The 21,378-nt window shown below is 39.7% G+C and overlaps 3 protein-coding genes across 4 annotated transcripts in view; 1 reads left to right on the forward strand and 2 right to left on the reverse strand.

Moving 5' to 3' along the window:
- Positions 1 to 491: 491 nt before the first annotated feature.
- Positions 492 to 12,400, forward strand: tmed4 (transmembrane p24 trafficking protein 4). Its single transcript, XM_073470511.1, has 5 exons — positions 492 to 662; positions 5,162 to 5,262; positions 5,348 to 5,473; positions 8,723 to 8,869; positions 8,988 to 12,400. The coding sequence occupies exons 1-5, from the start codon at positions 524 to 526 to the stop codon at positions 9,135 to 9,137; spliced, it is 663 nt and encodes a 220-aa protein (XP_073326612.1). The 5' UTR covers positions 492 to 523; the 3' UTR covers positions 9,138 to 12,400.
- Positions 12,401 to 12,913: 513 nt separating this feature from the next.
- plpbp (pyridoxal phosphate binding protein) lies at positions 12,914 to 17,572 on the reverse strand. 2 transcript variants are annotated; one of them, XM_073470509.1, is made up of 8 exons: positions 17,455 to 17,572; positions 16,678 to 16,785; positions 16,514 to 16,549; positions 16,347 to 16,422; positions 16,110 to 16,250; positions 15,847 to 15,989; positions 14,685 to 14,783; positions 12,914 to 13,659 (listed from the first exon to the last, which is right to left on the reverse strand). In XM_073470509.1, the coding sequence occupies exons 1-8, from the start codon at positions 17,542 to 17,544 to the stop codon at positions 13,468 to 13,470; spliced, it is 885 nt and encodes a 294-aa protein (XP_073326610.1). In that variant the 5' UTR covers positions 17,545 to 17,572; the 3' UTR covers positions 12,914 to 13,467. The 2 variants fall into 2 exon arrangements, with proteins under 2 accessions (XP_073326610.1, XP_073326611.1); XM_073470510.1 differs by lacking the exon at positions 17,455 to 17,572 and adding an exon at positions 17,357 to 17,428 and having other exon boundaries at positions 13,293 to 13,659.
- A 979-nt stretch (positions 17,573 to 18,551) lies between these two features.
- Positions 18,552 to 21,378, reverse strand: part of snrpg (small nuclear ribonucleoprotein polypeptide G) — a 4,361-nt gene continuing 1,534 nt past the window's right edge. Inside the window, exons 3-4 of the mRNA XM_073469390.1 lie at positions 20,006 to 20,130; positions 18,552 to 18,799 (exon numbers count right to left, since the gene is read on the reverse strand). Of these exons, the coding sequence (XP_073325491.1) occupies positions 18,749 to 18,799; positions 20,006 to 20,130 (176 nt within the window). The 3' untranslated portion in view covers positions 18,552 to 18,748. The remainder of the gene's footprint in view (positions 18,800 to 20,005; positions 20,131 to 21,378) is intronic.

Below are 21,378 nucleotides of genomic sequence, written 5' to 3' on the forward strand. Positions count from 1 at the left end.
ACTTCGTTCGGCCCTAAATTCAGTCTTTCAGTCAGCACTTCCTGTCAGTTTACCAAGGACCTGGAATCCAGCCTGAGGATACACCAAACATTACATAGACTGTTTGCTGTATGTTGCTTAAAATTCTTCTAAAAAATATTTTTGATTACATAAGCTTACATTGAGCGAACTCCACCGCTGATGTCGATCACCAGTGAGTTATTCATTTGAACCAAACCTCAGTGCAAGAATGAACTTTCACTCTAAATATATCAGTCATTGCTACCAGACAGATAAAATTCATGTGATGGTATGTTGAATTTCTTTTTTTTAAAACCTTCAACGCAAACAACACTCTGGGTTGGTATGGGCGGCTTCCAATATATTCACGGTATCCAGCCTGGAAGCGAGTTATGCCTGGGAGGCTAAACTCAGGGCATTTCAGTCCCGCTGCCTCAGGAAACCCCCTTCCTTCCTTCTTCCGCAGTAGCTGACTGCTGCACCAAAGCTTCTTTGGCTGTGTGCGCAAAGTGCAAGAAGGGACATGATGCTCTCTACCCCTGCTGCTGGTGTTATTTTAGTATTAGCTTGGATTCATCCAAGTTACGCATTGTATTTCCACATAGGAGAGACGGAGAAAAAATGCTTCATTGAAGAAATCCCGGACGAGACCATGGTTATTGGTAAGCTGAAATGTTGTGGGGTTGTTAGCTTGACGTAGCTAACTAGCAATACACGCAAACAGCTGCAAATATACAGTTATTACCACTGGCAGTAATAACGACAAACAGACACGGCAGTTTGAAGAAACGACTCGAGTAACTTAGTTTCAAGTATTAACACACGTTTTCTGTAGGCTTCTGTGGCTGCTGTTTCACGCTAGCCTCTTTATATTTCACACAGATTCCCACAGTGAGCGATAGCATCATGTTTTATTTTCAGAATGATGACTGTAATAAACGCCACAAAGCATCAATTTAAGCAGTTGAGTTAGCTCATTATATATCTAAGGAATGGAAATCCAGGATTGAATGGAAAACGTTGTATTGTTTGCTGTCCTTTCCGTCATGACAGCTGTTGGCGATTGAAGGTCTCAATAATTGGTAAACTGAGGTTCAACACTTACAGTAAATAAGCAGTATTCAATATTGTACTGTACTACTCAATTACTCAAATCATGGCAGCAGCAGCAGCTTGCAGTGGCACTTCATGCTGCTTTATGTTTCAGTTTTTTAGGATATATTGTTTTCAATTTTCAAGATTCAAGATTCAAAGATTTATTCGTCACATGCAATTGTACAAGTACAGCAGCAGTGAAATGAAATTGCAACCACTCCGTTTACTGTGCAAAAAATAGTGCAACCAGAAAATAAAATGTAAATATATATATATACATATATTTACAGAAAGGACCGTGTGCAGTTAAGTTGCCAACAACTAGGCTGCAAGTTGGGTTTAGGAAAGCGTGATGTTTGGGGGTAAAATAGATCCTTTACTACATTAACCACATGTTTGAAAGTCTTTCTGGCTGAAAGCCCTGAAGGCTATCTTCTTTGTGACCACAGCTTGCTGCAGTTTGTAAGATGGTGAGATGTCCAGGTTTATTAATGAATGTTTGTAGTGGCCATTTGTCAAAAAATCTAAATTAAACTTTAAGATGTTGATCCAGGTCATGGATTGTAGGTGTTCACCTACAATGCTGTATTGAGTTCTGGTTGGGTCAACTACTTACAAGTGGCCCTTATGAATCTGAAAGTCAGAGTTCACACATGACCTTAACGACTCTGTGAGGACACTCCCACACATAGTTTAAAAGCCTGCAACTCCCCTCCAGTTAGTTAGAACTGAAGAAGCCTCTTGGATGTGGATGAAATGTCTTCAAGAAACTGAAACGAGTCCAGTTGCCTACGATACAGCACTTACAACAAACTTTAAAATGCAAATCAAAGAGCCACTGCTGCACCATTGTATGCAGGCAAAAGTAGTTTGATGTCCATTCAGTTACTTTGATATTGTTATTATTTTTAGATCCTGATCAGTAGAACAGCACCATTGAAGAGTCACTACAGTAACTATGACACAGAAGCTGTATTTGTGTGTTACAGAAGCAACACACTAGTTCCATTCGCAGTTAACTGCATCTACTGTAAATTAGAAATAAATTGGTTGTCATCAGTGAATGCAATTGTACCCTCCAGTTTGCAGTTTTATTTACTTTAATAAGGTATAGACCCAAGTGGATTCCTTGTGGTAGGATTACGTTGGTATTTTCATAGGCATCTCAGTTAAACAACCTTTTAATGTTTTGACTGAAAAAGACTGGGTTTGAAATGTTTGATACATATTGGAATCTTTTAATAAGGGGTCTAATGAAGAAAAAATGAGTTAACAACAGCAATAACTGAGTAATGTTTAAAAAAAATAGTACATGATTTTAAATTAGAATCTTGTAATTTACTGACAAATATAGTGATGACTTAGTAAGCTAGATAATACACATTTAGGGTTTGGGGTCTATATCTGTGATAAGTCATCTGTTTAGTTTACAACAGCTGGTCTGCTGACAATGAAGAATTATGATGAGGTTCTTCTCACTATATAGAGCCAGGAAGCCTGTCAAACATGTGGTTAATGTTCTGAAGGGTCTATAATGTGGTCTGTTTTAACCCAAAACATCATATTTTCCTCAACCTAAACTGCAACAGAGAACTGGAATTAATTGATTAATAATAACAAGTTAACTTAGTCTAAATCTAAATAGCCTAATAATCTTTACACAGGACATGACTGTGTTACTGTCCTGTGCATAACCCATTCATTACCACAGTTACTCTTAATACTACACCTCACTACCTGAGGTCTAATTCCTACAGAGCTTTCTTTAGTTTTAAACTTAGACAGTACCCCTCAAACAGCCGCAGGTCAGTGGCACCTGCCCCAAACAGCAGCAACTGCCGTAGCAGGTCTCTGGCAGCGGCAACTGAACCCGCCACAGGAAATTACACTGCTAGCTGCTGCTGCCATGATTTGAACCTCTCTTGCTGGAAAATACCACCTAGTCACCTAGAGGTCACCTAGAATTCCTCATTTGATGGGGCTACCAGTTTTAAAAAACAAGTGGATCACTGCCATTCTTTGTACGTTGTAAAGAGCTAGAAATCTAAGAGGAACTGAAAGGCACTCAGTAGAGTTCATACCTCAGCCAAGGCCAAATAGCCCCCTTTAATTCAGCCAAGCCTATGACTCTAAATTTTAAATCAGTCATAACTGCTTATCCATAATTTAAATCAAATTGTACTCGCTCATGGATACCAGCCACCAGAAAATGCCTGATTGTTTTCATAAAGAACCACACATTAATCATGGGGAAAATGACGAAAATGATGAAAAATGCTCAAACTTGCAATGTTAAAGAGAGTGAGAAATGAATTCCTGGATTCGTCTCTTTATTTGGAGCCGGACCAAAAGTTAATAGGGTCTATTCTGGGCTGCGACCCTTCCTCCATCCAAGTTTGGTTGTAATCTGTTTGGCATTTTTTTGTGTAATCCTGCTGACAAACCAACAAACAAACAAACTTGAGTGATGGAGGTAATTATCTGACTCCAGAGTATTATATGATACATTATAAACAACGATGAGAGTTCATATTGGGAGGAATTCAACAATCTTGCAGGGTGGTGCACAGAGAACAATTTACTGCTCAACGTCAGCAAAACCAAGGAGCTGATTGTTGATTTTAGAAAGAAGGAGGCAAAGACACACACCCCTGTCTACATCAGTGGAGCTGAGGTGGAGCAGGTGAACAGTTTTAGGTTCCTTGGAATTACCATCACTGAGAACCTGTGTGACTCCTCAATTCATCATCAACACTCCATTTTCTAAAATAGATGTAGCAGGACTCAGGGACTCCAACCTTATTCTGTTTCTTTAACCCTTGTTTAAAAAATGCAAAATAAATTTACCTAGTACCTTCTACAGTGTGTTGCTGCCATCAGAATTACAAAAGTAGGTCTTAGGGCAATTTTTTTCGATATACACCGTCATCGTGATATAAACATATATACCATCTAAGATTTTGGATATCGTTGTGTCGTGAAATGGCATAAATGTTTTCTTTTCCCGGTTTTAAAGACTGCATTACAGTTAAGTGATGTCATTTTCTGAACTTACCAGACTGTTCTACTTGTTCTAATACTTGTCTTTACCCACTTAGTCATATTATCCACATAACTGATGATTATTGATCAAAAATCTCATTGTGTTTATATTTTGTGAAAGTACCAATAGTCATCCCTACAATATTGTTGCAGTATCAATATTGATCAATAACGTGATATCTGATTTTGCTGCACAAAACTAGCATTTATGAAGTTCTTTGGAGGACATTTCAAAATATCGAGATCTATATTGTGTATCACGGAGTGGCCTAAAAATATAGTGATATGACTTTAAGGCCTACCGCCCAGCCCTAGTAAATCTACAGTCTGATATTGATATTTCACAGTTGATGGAACGTAAGAAAAAACGTAACGTAAACGCATAACATAATTAAACATTTTGAAAATATCCCTTAAATTAATTTTTAAAATGCTACCATAAAGAATGTTTTGATATTAACAATAGAATAACAAGGTACGAGATAAGTGCGTGTATTTTGATAGGTAAGGTGTCAATTTTACTGAGCGCTCTAGCATCCCTCAACTAATTTGGTTTTATGTCCTTCAACTTTTTGTCCACCATCACCGCTCTCATTGGCTGCAGCAGCCAGCTGTTTTCAGTAAAATAAAAGCTTGGATAAACCCATTGCCGTTAGCGACTAGCTGATGAACATAGTGGAGCATTTAGTAGCTAAAGAGTCAGCTATTTTTCTTGGGAGTTAGTGGAGACCAAGACAGCGCTAATAGGAGAGTGAACATGGCACTTGCATTCATCAGCTGGCCAGAAACATGACTCCAAATTAATGCAAATGTGACCCTGTGTCTGATGGATGTGAAAATAATAATCCAACTGTTTGCTAAAATGTTTTTCAAGTTAACTGTATGAAGTGACAACCTGTCCACTAGCTTGTTTATGTCATGGAAGACATGTAATTGGTGGGTTGTTATAAAATAAGTAAACCTTTCAGTGCTCACTGTTGGATGTAATCTGCCATATGTTTATGCTGCTTTGTCTGTCTGAAAGGAAAGTACAGGACTCAGCTGTGGGACAAGCAGACCAGTTCCTTCCTTCCAGCCACCCCTGGCCTTGGGATGCATGTGGAGATCAAGGATCCAGATACAAAGGTAAGGACAGAGAAAGCAGTAATATAAAACACAGCCACATACATATGAATAGAATATAAAGATTTTACTCTGTCATCTCCCCCAGGTCATCCTTTCTCGTCAGTATGGGTCAGATGGACGGTTCACCTTCACCTCCCACACTCCTGGGGAACATCAGATCTGTTTGCACTCCAACTCCACCAAGATGGCTCTCTTTGCAGGAGGGAAACTGGTATGGACACTGCTTTGATTTTTAACAGACTGAACAATTTTTTCCTTAGAAATCTTTCACACAAATGATAATTATTCATGATAATACTGTCATGTTCAATGGATTCACACTGGGACCCAAGACAATTTGTCCTGAATGTTGTACAAAATGAGACCTGTTTCATAAAGCAGGATTACCTGTAACCAGGCTAACGCTAAATCAGGTTCATAAAGTGAGTCTTAGATAAGTCTGATGTCTGAAGTTACCATGGAAACATAACCCTTCAGACTGCCGAGTTCAACATATCCAGGACATGTTTCCACCATCTGGCTTCACTAACCCTATCAATCGTAATCACGCTAAGCGGTCACACAAAGCTAGTTATCAGCTCAACAAGTCAATCCCTGTTTTCAACATCTAGCATGAGCATGTTCACGTGAAAAGGGAGGTTTTTGCAGCATTTGATCATCACAAAGATGGAAAGGTCTAATGGCTGCACTGCAGAATGTGTTGTAAAGCAGAACAAACTAATATTAACCAAAAAGTAAGGAAAGGGTTAAACACATAATCCAGGCTAATAGCAACACAGTTGCAGCTGCCAAATGCAGGAAGGCCAGCTAATGAAAAAAAAAATCACTGTCTGACGATGTCTGTGAATGTGTAAATTAATAGACTTATAGTATCACTGCCCCATTATTAGGGCAAGAGTAGATCATACTCTAATTACCTTTGTGCATTCCATTAAATAAATGTGTTGCTCGGAAGCATTTTTATGGTGTATATGACAGTCTTATGCTTACAGCTGCAACCCCTGTAATGTCAAACACACTTGAGAACAAATAATTAATAAATATAAAAACATAATATCTTAGCAAGTACAGGGTTCCAGTGCTTCATCTGTCTCTGTTGTAAGATATAGGTATTAAATAGCACAGTGAAATGGTTTTGACATTGCCGATTGCAGCAAACAGGAAAATAATGAACTGAATAAGACAGGAGGAGGCACACCTATCACAAACGGCACACTGAGCTCCACGGGATCCTCTATGAACGATGATGCCATTTTCCAGATGATTGATTGGTCAGGAGGTTTTGATTTATATGTGTTGATCTGTTATCTCCAATATAGTTTGCTCTGGAGCCGGTTAAAGGTGCTATTTGTAAGAAAAGATGACTTTTGAGTCTCGTTCCCAACTCGTCAGAAACAGATGCTTTAGGATGGTAGCCGATCCGTCCAACAATCCTAAAGTGTCGGTTTTTGATGAGTTGGGAATGAGACTCAAAAATCAACTTATCTTACAAATGGCACCTTTTAAGTGTGCAGCATAAGTTATCATGGTGATGCACCCCGGTAACAAGTGACCCACCATGGTAGACCTGACAACCCAGAGTTAATCCTGAAGTTAACTCGCTAACCATAAATCCTACTTCGTAGGCCTCTGGTCAGGCTAGTTCACAGGCTTAGGTCCATCTCAGGCTCAAGCAAGCAAATCTGCACATTATTCCAAGACAAGCGTGCTATAAATAATTTAAACCCAGAACTGTAGCATTTTTACCTTCTGTCTTCTCTTTAATGGTCCTGCACAGTTGTTCTAGCTGGTTAGATGTCTGCACAGGCTTCAGGTAGGCAGCGTTTTCTCTGAAATTACATTAGATTATCAGGCTTAAAATACCAAAAACAACATGAAGGTGTGCCAGGTGCAACAAATTCAACAGGAGAGTGAGGGAGAAGCACAGCCGGAAAACACCCACAAAGCCATGACAAGAGGTCTAATCAGGAAAAATAAGTCACAACGCCTGTGTAGATGCTGTGTTATTTAAAATGGACCTATTACGCTTATTTCCAGCTCTATATTTTTATTCTGGGACTCCACTAGAGTACCTTTACATGATTCACAGTTAAAAAAAGTCCTTATATATCTCATACTGGCTCTTCACTCTGTCTGAAATGAGCAGGTTCAGCTGCTGTCTCTTTCAGCCCCCCTCCCTAAAAGCCCACTTAGTTCTGATTTGACAAACTTCCTGCCTTGATGAGGGCAGACCTCACTAATTACTGTACAAAAACACAACCTTCTAACTTTATTCACTGATTTTGGTGAAAATGTTTCATATTTAATGGAGAAAACAACATTCCATTTGTACATAACGCATCTATTATTGATCCAGATGGAAGGTTAATAATCATTAATGCATCTATTAACCAGACAACACTTACTCTTGCCAACATTTACAGCCCCAACAATGATGATCCATCCTTTCTCTGCCACTTTTTTACCTTACTATGTGACTCAACAAATCTCATAATAGCTGGAGACTTCAGTAATGTTATCAACTCCACAAGTAATGGCTCATGTAGCTCTGGTAGCTCAAGAAACTGGCCCTCCACTGAAAAAATAAAACATACATGGATGATTTTGGTTATCATGAAAGTTGAAGAATGGGAAACCCGTCACTGATAGCATCTTATTTTTCCTCCCTCCATCAGTCTTCATCCAGAATGGATTTTTTCTTGTAAGCAACTCACTTATCCAACATATCCTAGAAAACACAAGTCATTCAATCATGATCAATGGTCATGCTCCTGTTTCCCCATCAAAAACATATTAAGCCTCCTACAAGATGGCGCTTCAATACATCTTTAGAAGATCCTGATAATCAACTCCCTGATCAAGAGAAAGTGGACATCCTTGAAAAATGAAAAAATGTAATGAACCAACTTAAAACCCTACATAAAAGTATCATACATACAGAAGAGGATAAGGGCTCGTGTCAAAAATGTATTTGATTTCGGACTTCTTTCTCAGAATTCTGAGGTCAAAGTCAGAATTCACATTACGTTCACAGAACTTGAACCCATGATGACTTGCAGAGCTCTGTAACGAACGGAGCTAAGAAGAGTTCACTGTAGGTGTGCAACCCTTCTCCTTCGTGTACGGCACTGCTTTGTTCATTTTTGCCTCAATGTTTTCTTTGTTACATGGTTTGTAATAGTCTCCTCAGTGGCAGTGAATCAAAACATCCCACAGCTTTGTCTTTATATGTCGGTGTTCTTTTATTGTGAATCGCTGTCATCCGATCTTAAACCAGGCTTGACTTAGTCTGATCATGTTTACTTTGTGTTTGCTTTTTGAAACTGTTTCCAGGTTTTTCACAATAAGTCCTGATTTTCTGAGCCTTTTTTTGAAACACCTCTATCAAACTTTCTTTCTTTTAATTCCCACATAATACAAGCATGTCATTTTCCAAAACTCTATTTTTCCAATGTTGCAGAGAGTTCATCTGGATATTCAGGTTGGAGAACATACCAACAACTATCCTGAAATTGCAGCTAAGGACAAACTCACTGAGCTGCAGCTGCGAGTCCGACAGCTACTGGACCAAGTCGAACAGATCCAGAAGGAGCAAAACTACCAGAGGGTCAGTAGAAATTTCCAGTCATCCAAGTGTGTGAGGGACCGGTACTTCATTAGGTACAGTTGCTGTCTATCCCATTACACTGATCTAAAGTCTACTTTGTGTATCCTGTTCGCTACAGTATCGTGAAGAGCGGTTTCGCATGACGAGCGAAAGCACCAACCAGCGTGTTCTTTGGTGGTCCATCGCTCAGACACTCATCCTCATCGTCACCGGCATTTGGCAGATGAAGCACCTCAAAAGCTTCTTTGAGGCCAAGAAACTGGTGTAATATATTTATGACAATGGTCCCATTAGGCCTCTTTGAGGCCAGGAGCAGGAAACATAAGCATGAGTAGACAGACTTGACTGACCGAAATGGGGAGACGCCTAACCACAGTGCCGAAACATCCAGGAGGAGACGTGTGGTTTTAATGTTAACCATAAATGGTGCGAACAGATTCCCACAGGCAGTTGACAATACTGGGCAACATCCTTGTAAATGTTTTAGGCTATTGTGTTTTTTCAGTTAGCAACAAGACAGTGCACAACATTCCAATTGCCTTCTTGCTGTGTTGTGTTGTGTCTTGACAATACTGGACATGTCAACTTTCTGTGCAGAAACAACATTAGTGAACTGAGGTTATTTTATGGTCAAACAGGCCAAGTGAATTACTACTGCAGTAGATAAGAATGAGAATGATTGAGCTGTTACAAGTAATAAGAGTAGTTTACTAACACATGATTTTATGAAGACCATTTTCTGTCATTGCTAGTGTTGCACATAGTTTAATTTCCAAGTTTTGTAACCTCTAACCTTATGCTTTCAGCTGTTTGTCAAGTGGTCAAACTTTTATTTTTCCTTCACAAATATTTTCCTGGCCTTGATTCCTTACATGTTTATTTGATAACGTTTACTTCAAGCATTGTATTTGGCATTTATATGAGGTATAGAAGCCCTTTTATAAATGCTTTGTAACACACTAATATAGTGGTAAGCAGCAATGAGGACATTTTAAGTGGTTATTAATATCTTTGTGAACAATTAGAACCTCCCATGAAGCATTCATCACTGAATAAACAGTCATTAATAACACAGTATAACGAGAATGGCAGTCAGCAGAGCGTATACCTCCACCAAGGCCCACCAGTCCCCTTTAACTAAATCAAGCCTAATCCAATATCAAACTTGACAGCCCTGTATTACTGTAAATTTTAAACCAGCTGTAACTGCTCAACATTATGTCATCAGATCCAGGATCCACATCAAATTGTACTCGCTCCTCAATAGCAGCCAACTAAATACACCTGATTTTTATCAAGATCCATGCACTATTTTAACCAAAAGGTTGAAAAATGCCCTATCACACAATTGAAGAAAGTGAGAAAAAATTCCTAGATCTGCACCTAAAGTTTTGTCAGACACCAAAGCTGTTTCAGTAGTTTTTGTGTAATCCTGCTGACAAACCAACCAACGGACACGGATGACAACATAACCACCTTGAAGGAGGTAATCCAGCTGTGATGATCTGTGAACACTCAGATATAGTGTGTTATAAAGCATTTATTATCTACACCAGAACAGATCATTCACAGGGAGGTTTAAAACTGTTCATAATAAATGTGTTCAAATCTCATGAAGACATGCTGAGCTTCGAGGTTCATCTGGATTTCAGATGTAGTAGCTGTCTGAATTCTCAACTCAAGGTCTAGTTTTCTTCCAGAGCTTTCAGCCTCCATCAGCTAATGAATTAGGCTCAGGTGTGATGGATGGTGATGGATATATTTATTTGTAAATAAATTCAAAAACAAACACAAATACATAGTTGATCAAATTAATACCATTATTTGATAATCTTATAATGTCCACCATTCATTATCTGTTCATACAGCAGTTACAGATATTGTAAGGATTTAATAACCACTTCAAAATGCCCCCTTGGATGTTTTCTCTCTTGTATTGCTTTTATAAATGGAATTATGGTCAATATAATTTGGCTTTTCTAAACAAGAATTTACAAAAAAAATTATTTGATGTCAAAACGAAAACAGCTTTCTACAAAGTAATGTTAATTAATTGAAAATATACAATGTAAAATAAGGGATTTCATAAGTATTCGCCCCCTTCAAGTCAGTATTTAGTCAATGAACCTTTGGCCTCAATCACAGCACTGAGTCTGTGTGAATAGGTCTCAATCAGGCCTGCACATCTGGACACTGCAATTTTACTGCATTCTTCTTTGTAAAACTGCTCAGGCTCTGTCAGGTTGCACGGTGATCGGGTGTAAACAGCCCTTTCCAAGTCCAGCCACAAATTCTCTATTGGATTGAGGTCTGGGTTTTGACTCGACCACTCCAGAACATCCACCTTGTTGTCTTTAAACCACCTCTGTGTAGCTTTAGCTGTATGCTTCAGGTCATTGTCTTGCTGGAAAATAAATCTTCCAAGTTGTAGTTCTCTTGCAGACTGAATCAGGTTGTCCTCCTTCAGAGTAGTCATAGGTGTCTTGGTGGCCTCCCTCACAAGTGTCCTTCTTGCATGTCTCTCAGTTTGTGAGGACGGCCTGCTCGAGGAAGATTTACACATTTCCATGATGGATGTAACTAAACCCCGGGGAAAGTGCAGACACAGATGTCTTTATACTACAATCACTGCACCCAGGTGATCTCCATTTCAATAATTGTGACTCCTAGCACCAGTTGGCTGTTGAATTAGGTCAGTCACATAAAAAAAGGTGAATATTTATTGCAATCACTTATTTTACATTATATACACATTTTTTTACATTGACATTACTTTGTAGAATTCTGTTTCCATTTTGACATTAAAGTTGGGTTTTTTTGTAAATTCTTGTCAAAAAAGCCAAATTACATTGACCATGATACCATTTATAAAAGCAATAAAAGGGGAAAACATCCAAGGGGGTGTATACTTTTTATAGGCTGTATTATCTTCTTAGAACCACATATTAAAGAGTTTATGTACTGCTCATTAATGTAAAATGGAGGGCCAAAGTAACCGACTGTATATAGTTTGTAAGTTAAGTTTCCGGTACATTAAACCAGAGGTAGCTGCGTAGATACAGTTTGTGATTCTGTATTGAGAACAGGATTACACTCTATGTTGTAAATAACAGGTATTGACTTCCCTGTTCATTTTCTAATGTCTTTTACACTGAGTGAATGATGTACAAGTTTTTCAATTGTCACCAGGTATTTTGTTTCATCAGCATTGTAGACCTTATTTATTGAGCAGTTGTAGCCTGTGTTTTATTGCTGATCTTAAGCCAAATTTGCTGTTTGGGTTCCATTAATCAACAGCAGTTTCTTTTAGCTAATTCTGTTAATTGTGATTCATAATTGAGGTGAATCATTTGAAGGGAATACAATGAATCAGTGGGTTATCATTCTTTTAATTATTAAGTTTAGATTTGAGTCCAATTCTTGATATAGTGTTTACTATTAAAGTTAACTATAACCTACTGTAACTATCAATATGTTTTCCTGTGCTCCAGATGACACTTCCATATGCCTAATAAAGAAACTTAAGCCAGACTCCTGACGGGTTTAACAAAAGTTACCTGTGCCACTTTGCCCAAACTGGAAGAAATACACAGCAAATGGCAGATATTTTCAACAAGAAAATTTATTGCTTGGCTTTGGCTTGCCTCAGAGCCACATTCCAAACCAAACAATGCTGAAATGTCTCGTAAATACAGCAACCACATGTCTAACTACCAGCTGATCAATCTTTTTCCATCACTGACAATAAAAGCACTTTCCATGGAGACACAAGAACACACTGACCTTGTGACTTATTTGACGAAACCACGGTGACACCTTGATAGCTGCAGTGTAGCGATCTACTCGGAAACAACATCACCACTTTGCATAGATTCACTCCCTTTCATCTCCAACTGTGCACCACACCATAGCATGGACACAGGACTGTTGCACAAAGACAAAACACTTTCCTCAGGATAACTCTGGGATCTGTTAATATCAAGAATAGAGATTTGACACATTTGACACACCATACGAAAACAATATCAAACACAATACTATGCGTCATTATAAAGGGATACATGATTTATTAAATCAAGTCTTTGTTTCATCCGTACAACATAAACAGTACATTGTACTGTGTGGACTTACGATCTGTGGGACACTGTACACAGTCAAGTACATTTCAGCACTGTCACATGTTGGGTTGGAAAGGTAGAAAATATTACATCAGCACAACAAATCTTCACTATCTCATAACTCATCTGAAATGATTTTCCAAATGTCACCATGTTTTCAGTTGTACATTTGTCTTGTATCCAGGAATCATGTAGGAGAGGTTTCCATGAGAAGGAAGTCAGAGCACTATGGTTAGTAACACACTACTTTTAAAAAAGGTAAAACTAGATCTGTACCGAATGCCACTTTGTAATGCTTAAAAAAGCAAGAAGGGCACACAAGAAAGTGAAGAGGATTAAGCAAATACACTTCAAAATTATGTAAGAATTTTGCAATCCTAGCTCCACATGGCTCTGGAAATTATCTGCTCCACTGCTCTGTTCAGGTTGCACGTGAAGGGAGTTTCTTCTTTTTACTTAAAAGGGGAGGAGAAGCTCTTCTTAGGGTCCAGACACGGTGAGGTGCTGCATTTTCTTGGCAGCCTCTTCTGACACCACCTTGGAGGATTTCTCTGGGCTGGGAGCGGGGCTGGGAGCTGGGCTGGGATTTGGAGTGTTCGCTGCACTGTTGGGATACTCCCTGTTGCCGAATATAACACTACCCACCCGCACGTTTGTGGCACCAACCTCGATCTTCAACACATGGGAGCAAACATGTAAGCACAACTTTCAGTGAACACCTTAGACAACAAGAGTATTATATGCTGACTTACATACATTTATCATATGATTATGGAGTCAAATAACAGCCATAATAATGACAATCTTATTGAAATTGAAACACCACCTTTTTTATTTATTTATTTGTTTTAACTTTGCCTGTCTCAACCATCTGTTTCAATAAAGGCAAAATGTCAAAAATTATTTCTTTCAGTCACAACAACTTTTTTTATAGGATTCATCAATTCAGATAAAACAGTGAAGTGTCCAATATTCAAAACACTACATCCATATTACTCAAATTAGTGGATTTCTATGAATTAAACTGAAATTAACCAATCTGAATATCCAGTAGGTCCAAAAGTCTGAGACCAGTAATCGAAATGCTTCCGTTTTGCATTTGTTTTGAATGCAATATGGATTTTTTATATTACAAATTGTAAGACCTACTTGAAGTCCAAAGAAGACCAAGGAGTCCTCAGTGTCATGGACTGTCCTCCACAGTCACCTGACCTCAACCCCATTCAACATTTATGGGGGCACTTGAAGACTGATAAAGCCAAGCACGCTGTGACATCACAAGAAGCTTTGTGGAAAATCATGCTGGGATAAGGTGAGTCAGCAGGTTTTACACTAACTTGTGGAGTCCATGCCAGCTCAAGTGTATCAACATACAATATACAATGATATTCTGAAATTCAAGGATTCAACTTTTCACTCAAATTGTTAAAATGATATGATCATCTTTAATTAATAACATTGGAAACAAATGTAAAATACAAGTAGTCTCAGACTTTTGGACCCTAGTGTAGGTATTAAATACTGGTCACTCAATTATCTTATCTGAATTTATGCACTCTCAAAACAAACAAAAACTTCCAAATCAAGTTTTTTTTACATTGCCCAATGGAAATTTTAAACAAGGAATGCATTATTATTCATTATTATTATTTGTGCTTAGCCAGAGTTTATACATTTTGAGAAGGAATGACACTCACCGCATGTTCAAAGTCTGTGGACATACCCATGCTGAGTTCCACCTCCTCCAGAGGTAACTTCAGACTGTCACACAACTCCTGCCTCCGACTCAGCAGCATCTACAGGAGAGATGCGTGAAGATTTTAGCCCGACTGACCAACACTGATATGGAGAATATTTGGGGTTTAAAAATCTTGATAACCATATATGAGCTGACCTTTTTCCATAAAAACATGACATAAACAAACAATCTTTTTTATATCATTTTTGGGCTTTTTAGCCTTTGATAGGGCCGCTTAGAGAGTGACTGGAGAAAGGAGGGAAAGTGGGGTATTACATGCAGCAAACGGCAACAGGCCGGATTTAAATTCGAGCCACTGCCAAGGACTCAAGCATCAGTATGGGCTGCTTGCTTCACAGGTGAGCTTTTAGCGTGCCCCAAAATCCTTCAGATTTTAATGAATTAACAATTGTGACCAATGATTTTATGCTAAATGGGAGATTTTACAGTGCAAGAGTGTCAGCGCTCTCTGGTGGACATTCTATGTAATGGAGACACTTTTTAAAAACCCTCAAACATAGTTTGTAGTTCTGTACTACATTTTGTTTGAACTCATTGGCTGACATACAGACCAACATCAACATATTCTGCAATAAGCTTATATGAACCTGGCTGATATGTCAGTCGACCTCTAGCTGAGATATGCTTTTCTTTAGTTTCAGTTTTTAGATTTAGTTTTGGTTGCAGTGAGTCAGTGCCAGTGGGTTGACTATCAGATCTGAAAGAACACGTTTACATATTCATGTTAGTGTAGAGTTAGTACATGTGGCTCACAGTCAACTGTAGATATACAGCAGACATCCTCTTCACACCAGCCTTCATTTGACAGGTTCAAACTGAAACTACTAGGTCTGGGTCTGAATACTAGGTATTCAGACTCATTTTAGTATCTGTTTTCAAATATGCTCTGATTTTGTTGCTTTAGTTCACTATACTATTGATCTAACATATAAGTTATGTTAAATGGTAAATGGACTGCATTTACCTTAACAGACACAGTGTTTCACCATTTCGTCTCTCATCTTACATGTCTATGACTGCAGCGCTGCCATGCAACCTGCCCATCAGAAGCCACAGCTGCCCACCAAAAACCACATTGTTTTCATCAAAGTCTTCTATACCTGAAAGTCCGGATTGGGGCCCAGGGTGAGGTCGTAGCCATAGCGACCGATGGTCATGAGTCCTGAGAAGTGCAGGGCAGCGCACTGGGACACAATGTGTTTCACTGTGATCACAGTCTCCTCTGGTGGAAGGCCATGTTTACCTACAACAAACATTTGACATGCTGTTTGTGAACAATTGACTTTGTTCACACAGTGTGTGTGTGAATGTGTGTAGCATGCTCCATAGGAAAGCGGAACAAAGGCATAAAAACAACACTAACTTGCTTCTCCACTGGTGTTGATCTGCAACATGACCTTTAACCTCTGTGTGCTGGCTCCTCTGACACGCTGCCATGAGCTGTTCACTTTGTCAGCCAGTTTCATGGAGTCCACCGTCTCCACAAGGAACAGGTTTGGCACGCCTGGCAACAGAAATGCAAAACTCAGTGCAAGGTTGTTGGTTTGTTTTTTACATCTATATTATTGCAACATGAGCAGGAAGGTTGACAATCACTCACCCAAAAGTTTGTTGACATTATTCTTCTGTAGGTGGCCGATAAAGTGCCACTTGATTTCTGGACATGAGTCTAAAATCTAGATGATGGAAGAAACAAAAACTCTGTTAAAACTTTTCAGAGGCTGGGTTGAAAAAAAAAAGTGTGACTTATAAAATACGTAAATCTACCTGAGGATCTGAAGCTTTCTCCACAAGTTCATTAACCTGGTGTGGAGATCAAGCATGAGGTCAGTCTCTCCATTATTCACACCTTTATTCCTCTCAGTTTTACATTTATACAGTGACACATGGACAGTCAGGAATGGTGTAGACCAGTAGTGCTCCTTACTCACATAATTTTCTCCAAAGTTCCGCTGCCCTTGTCTGTAGGCCTCCACAACCATGTCTGGGGGTTTTGTCTTGCTGACAGCTACGAGGCGGGGCGACACAGCTGGCAGTGTCTGAGAGAGGACAACAAGGGCTCATTTTACATCTGTATCAGTGGATGTATCAGCAGAGGAGCTCAGTGTGTGATCAGCATGTTAGCTGAGGGTTTTTGTTCTGTGACTCAGCCCTGTCCTGTAAAGCAATGGTGACACAGATTCTTCCGGCTGCTGCTTTCTTTAAACGCTGTCACCCATCATGCAGTCCTCGTGATTTGGACATGAAGTAACGAGCCACTAAGAGAAATCGGACTGAACAGATGCTGTGCATTCCTACATGCTTTGACCAAGATGACTTGATGAAAATTACATTTTCAGAAGTGGACATCTCTCCCAGAGCTGTAGTGTGTGAGCACAGATTGGTCCAGAGCATGGTTGTGTAAATGATTAACCTATAAACATGCCAATCATAAAATCAGGATTGCGAGTATTTCTATGCGACCGCGTGCATGCAGACACACTATGTAGCATAATGCTCCTGCTCGCACGCGTTGCGCTGCCACAGAGAGTGTAGCACCACGGTGTTATGAAAGTGCTGCCACAAGCTCGACTGTCTCCCTCCAAAGGTTGAGGTGTTCGGCAGCCTTACATAACGAGTCGTACTGTCGCAGCACGACATTTTCGGACCTCAACAATGGTGCGACGGCAGCGGTGCACCTAAACAGGATCCTCCCGGTCTGCAGTTACCTTGGGCCGTCGTGCCGCCGCCTGGTTCACCCGCTCCACTACCGACTGTAGCGCCTTCCCAACCTCCTCCGACATTGCTACTTTCCACATACCGTCAAACGACTACGACACAAAACGTAAAGAAACGTCTCCACGATGACGGCAATCAGCTTTCAAAATAAAAGTCCTCCTGCGGAGGAAGTGCCTCTCTTGGATAGCGCCCTCTGTCGACCCTGCTTCGACATTTCAGTGTTATTAAAGCGAGGACGTCCACTCCAGTGTGCTCCTCTACCCCATAAAAACAGGCCTGGATAACTGCCCCTTTGACTCGCCATAGCTCTGCTTACAATATGAAACAGCCTTAAATAGACTGGTTGGAGCCACGTGAGTGTACCCACTCCAATAATTTAATAATTAAATCCAACTGAGCACCTATGGGATGTCATGTATTGGTGCGTCCCACGCTACCAAGTACAGCCACCGACTCCCCAGGAGCTCACTGATGCCCTGATCCAGGTCTGGCAGGAGATCCCCCAGGACACCGTCCGGTGACCATCAGGAGCATGCCAGATGTTGTCTGAGTGCATACGGACACGCAGGGGCCATACACACTACTGAGTCACATTATGAGTTGCATTGGTAAAATTCACACAAGTTGGATCAGCCTGTGATTTCAATTATTCACTTTGATTTTTGGTGTGATTTTGAATCCAGCCCGCAATGGGTTAAGGATTTTGGTTTCCATTGACTGTTATGTCATTTTGTTCGTAATAAATAATACAATGTACATCAGTAAAGAATTTCAACTTGAAGAATTCGTTCATTAAGATCTGATATGTGATTAAAGTGTTCCCTTAATTTTCTTAAAGCAGTGTATATAAATATATAAGAAAGGGGCTCCTTGGGAATTAATTTACATGGGTTTATAAATTGCCAACCAATCAGATATTTGACTGAATTCTTAGTGGTTCATATTGTCATTAATCTGCCTGTCACAAAAACAAAAGTAATGGGCTTCAGTTACATGATGAACAAAGCATTGTCAGTTTCTTCAGGCATTAACCCGTGCTAGGGTGGTAGAACACTGTACATTGTAAATTGAATGCACAAACAAAAAATACAAAGAAAAACCATTTATTATCAAGATCACACAATTCAAAACATCTGTCAATGGAAATTAGATGAAGACATGAGAAAACGCATTACAATTCAAAGACTCAGTTGCTTTGCAACTACACAAAGAACTAGGGGGTTAACAGAATGTAAAAAAGGTGTGGGTCATTCTTTTCTCCACGTGCAGCTGCCTCCTCTTCTCTCATACTCTCTCCAAGGCCTCCAACATGATGATGCTGTTTCCTCTGATAACCTATGAGACCACACAGAGTTAACACACAGCATTTAAATCAGACTTCCTAAAGGTTTTCGGTGTAAAATTGAGAGGAAATTTCAAATTAGTCATAATATAGTTTCCCAATAGAACCATTATTTAAAATACTGAATAGTGCATTATCCCCAAATTTGCTTGGTATATCCATTCACAGCAGGTGTATTAAACAATCAGGCATGTCTATTTTCCCAGCAAATACTTTGTTAAAATTATTGGTTCCTCATGTGGCTGTGACAAGTCAGTGTCTGCATTCCATTTAGATGCGACAGTTGCAGGACCCCGATACTGTCACGGCTTTCAGTGATGACACATTCTAGCAAAGCCAGTCGGGAGAAGTAGCCAGCTAGTGGATCCCCTAGAGAAAATTACTCAATGATAGCATAACCAAGAATGTTAACCACAGGCAAAATGTATGATGTGGATTACTGTGTGATGTTCCCTTATGTCATATTTTATTAAAAACAATTGTTAAAACACGATTTGGGGCATCAGACAGTTTGCAGAATTGGTCAATGGTAAAAAGCGTCAAGACATTAGCTAGTCACTCAGTGTAGCACCAACTTTAACCCGATTTTTAGAGCATTAGCAACTCTCGAAACTGTGCTTGCTAGAGGTGCCAAAAATTAAAATGTCTGCCGTACACTGTCTTAAGAAAGCAAGCATTTAAGGTCCAACCTCATAGCTCATAAACTCTGCAGTGCTTTCTTTCAGTTTGGTAGCCAGCCAGGCTAGAGCCTATAAAAGAGCCATAGTGACTTCACTTTAACTCATCTCTGAAAATGCTAAAAACACTGGATACCGAAAAATGTGCTGTATGGACTGTTAACCATGTTACTGTAGAGCTGACACAGAAAGTAAAAAAACTTGCAGTTTGTAAAACCGACATATGTCACACTACATTGTGCAAGTAGAGAATAGAGATTTCTGACACTTCTACGTTATCATTGTGCACCATCGCTGACAGGTCAAGTGTCAACTGACTTATTTTTTCCATAAAGCAGTGTACACATCATGGTCACTACTATTTTCATTCATTCATGGGAATCTCAGTTTTCAAACTCAGAATTTTAACCAAATAAAAAGGGTACATGTAAACATAGTGCACCACATGGTAAATAGAGAGTGATTTCATGGGCTTTTGTTACAGTGTGGAAAATACAGAATAATGCAAGCCAAGGTACTGACCACCATGCCGATGCTGTTCTGTTGTCCTCCAGGGCCCATCTCCAGAGAGTCATCCACCACCAAGTTCATAAAGGGGTCAAACCCCCGCAGGATGCCCTGAACGTGTCTGCCCCCATTCAACTTCACTGGAGAACGAAAGACAAGAAGAAAACATCACTAGTTGCATTTACATGGAGCCTAATATTCTGATTATAATCGGTGTAAAAGCCCAAACTGATCCATATGAACACCAATTAGAATAAACAGGCCGACACTGAATGAAATTTCAAGCGGTTGCAGAGGGGTAGCTTAAAACTTTTTTCAGAAACCATTCAAAATAAAACCATGTCCCATGTAAACGATATAACCTGATTATTTTCTGGCAGCGTTTTCTGTGCATGACCACTGTCTCGATGTAAATGTGTACTGATGGATGTTCCTCCACTTACTAGAGATGGCAGCTTCTGAGGTGAACTGGTCGACTGCAGAGTTTGTTTTTAACAAACGCGTAGAGAAATTAACATAATGGGATTCCTAAACAGGGAACTGATCAAACACGAGAGAGAGGATATAGTCTGTGCTTTATTTATGATTTTACATCTTTGAAAAGCCTTGCATGATTTTTTTTCAACAGCGCCAAGATCGAAAAGTGGCCAGTGGTATGTCACTCATGGCTCAGCGGCATATACCGATCCCTGGAGTGGTATACCGATCCTTGGAGTGGTATGCTGCTGGTATTCCACCGACACATGAGGGTATGTGCCGCTTGAGACTGGTCCGACAGTCTTTCAGTGGCCCACCAGTCTCAAGCGGCACATACAGTGGATATAAAAAGTCTACACACCCCTGTTAAAATGCCAGGTTTTGTAATGTAAAAAAAATGAGACCAAGATAAATAATTTCAGATTTTTTTTCCACCTTTAATGTGACCTGTAAACTGAAATCTTTTAGGGGGAACAATAAAAACTAAAAAACTAAAATAGTGTGCACACCCTTAAACTAATACTTTGTTGAAGCACCTTTTGATTTTATTACAGCACTCAGTTGGGTATGAGTCTATCAGCATGGCACATCTTGACTTGGCAATATTTGCCCACTCTTGTTTGCAAAGATGCTCCAAATCTGTCAGATTGCGAGGGCATCTCCTGTGCACAGCCCTCTTCAGATCAGCCCACAGATTTTCAATCGGAGTCAGTTCTGGGCTCTGGTCGGGCCATTCCAAAACTTTAATCTTCTTCTGGTGAAGCCATTCTTTTGTTGATTTGGATGTATGCTTTCGGTCGTTGTCGTGCTGACAGATGGAGTTCCTCTTCATCTTCAGCTTTCTAGCAGAAGCCTGAAGGTTTTGTGCCAACATTGAATAGCATTTGGAACTGTTCATAATACCCTACACC

This window comes from Pagrus major, chromosome 7 (genome assembly GCF_040436345.1).
Source record: "Pagrus major chromosome 7, Pma_NU_1.0".
Classification (NCBI taxonomy): domain Eukaryota; kingdom Metazoa; phylum Chordata; class Actinopteri; order Spariformes; family Sparidae; genus Pagrus; species Pagrus major.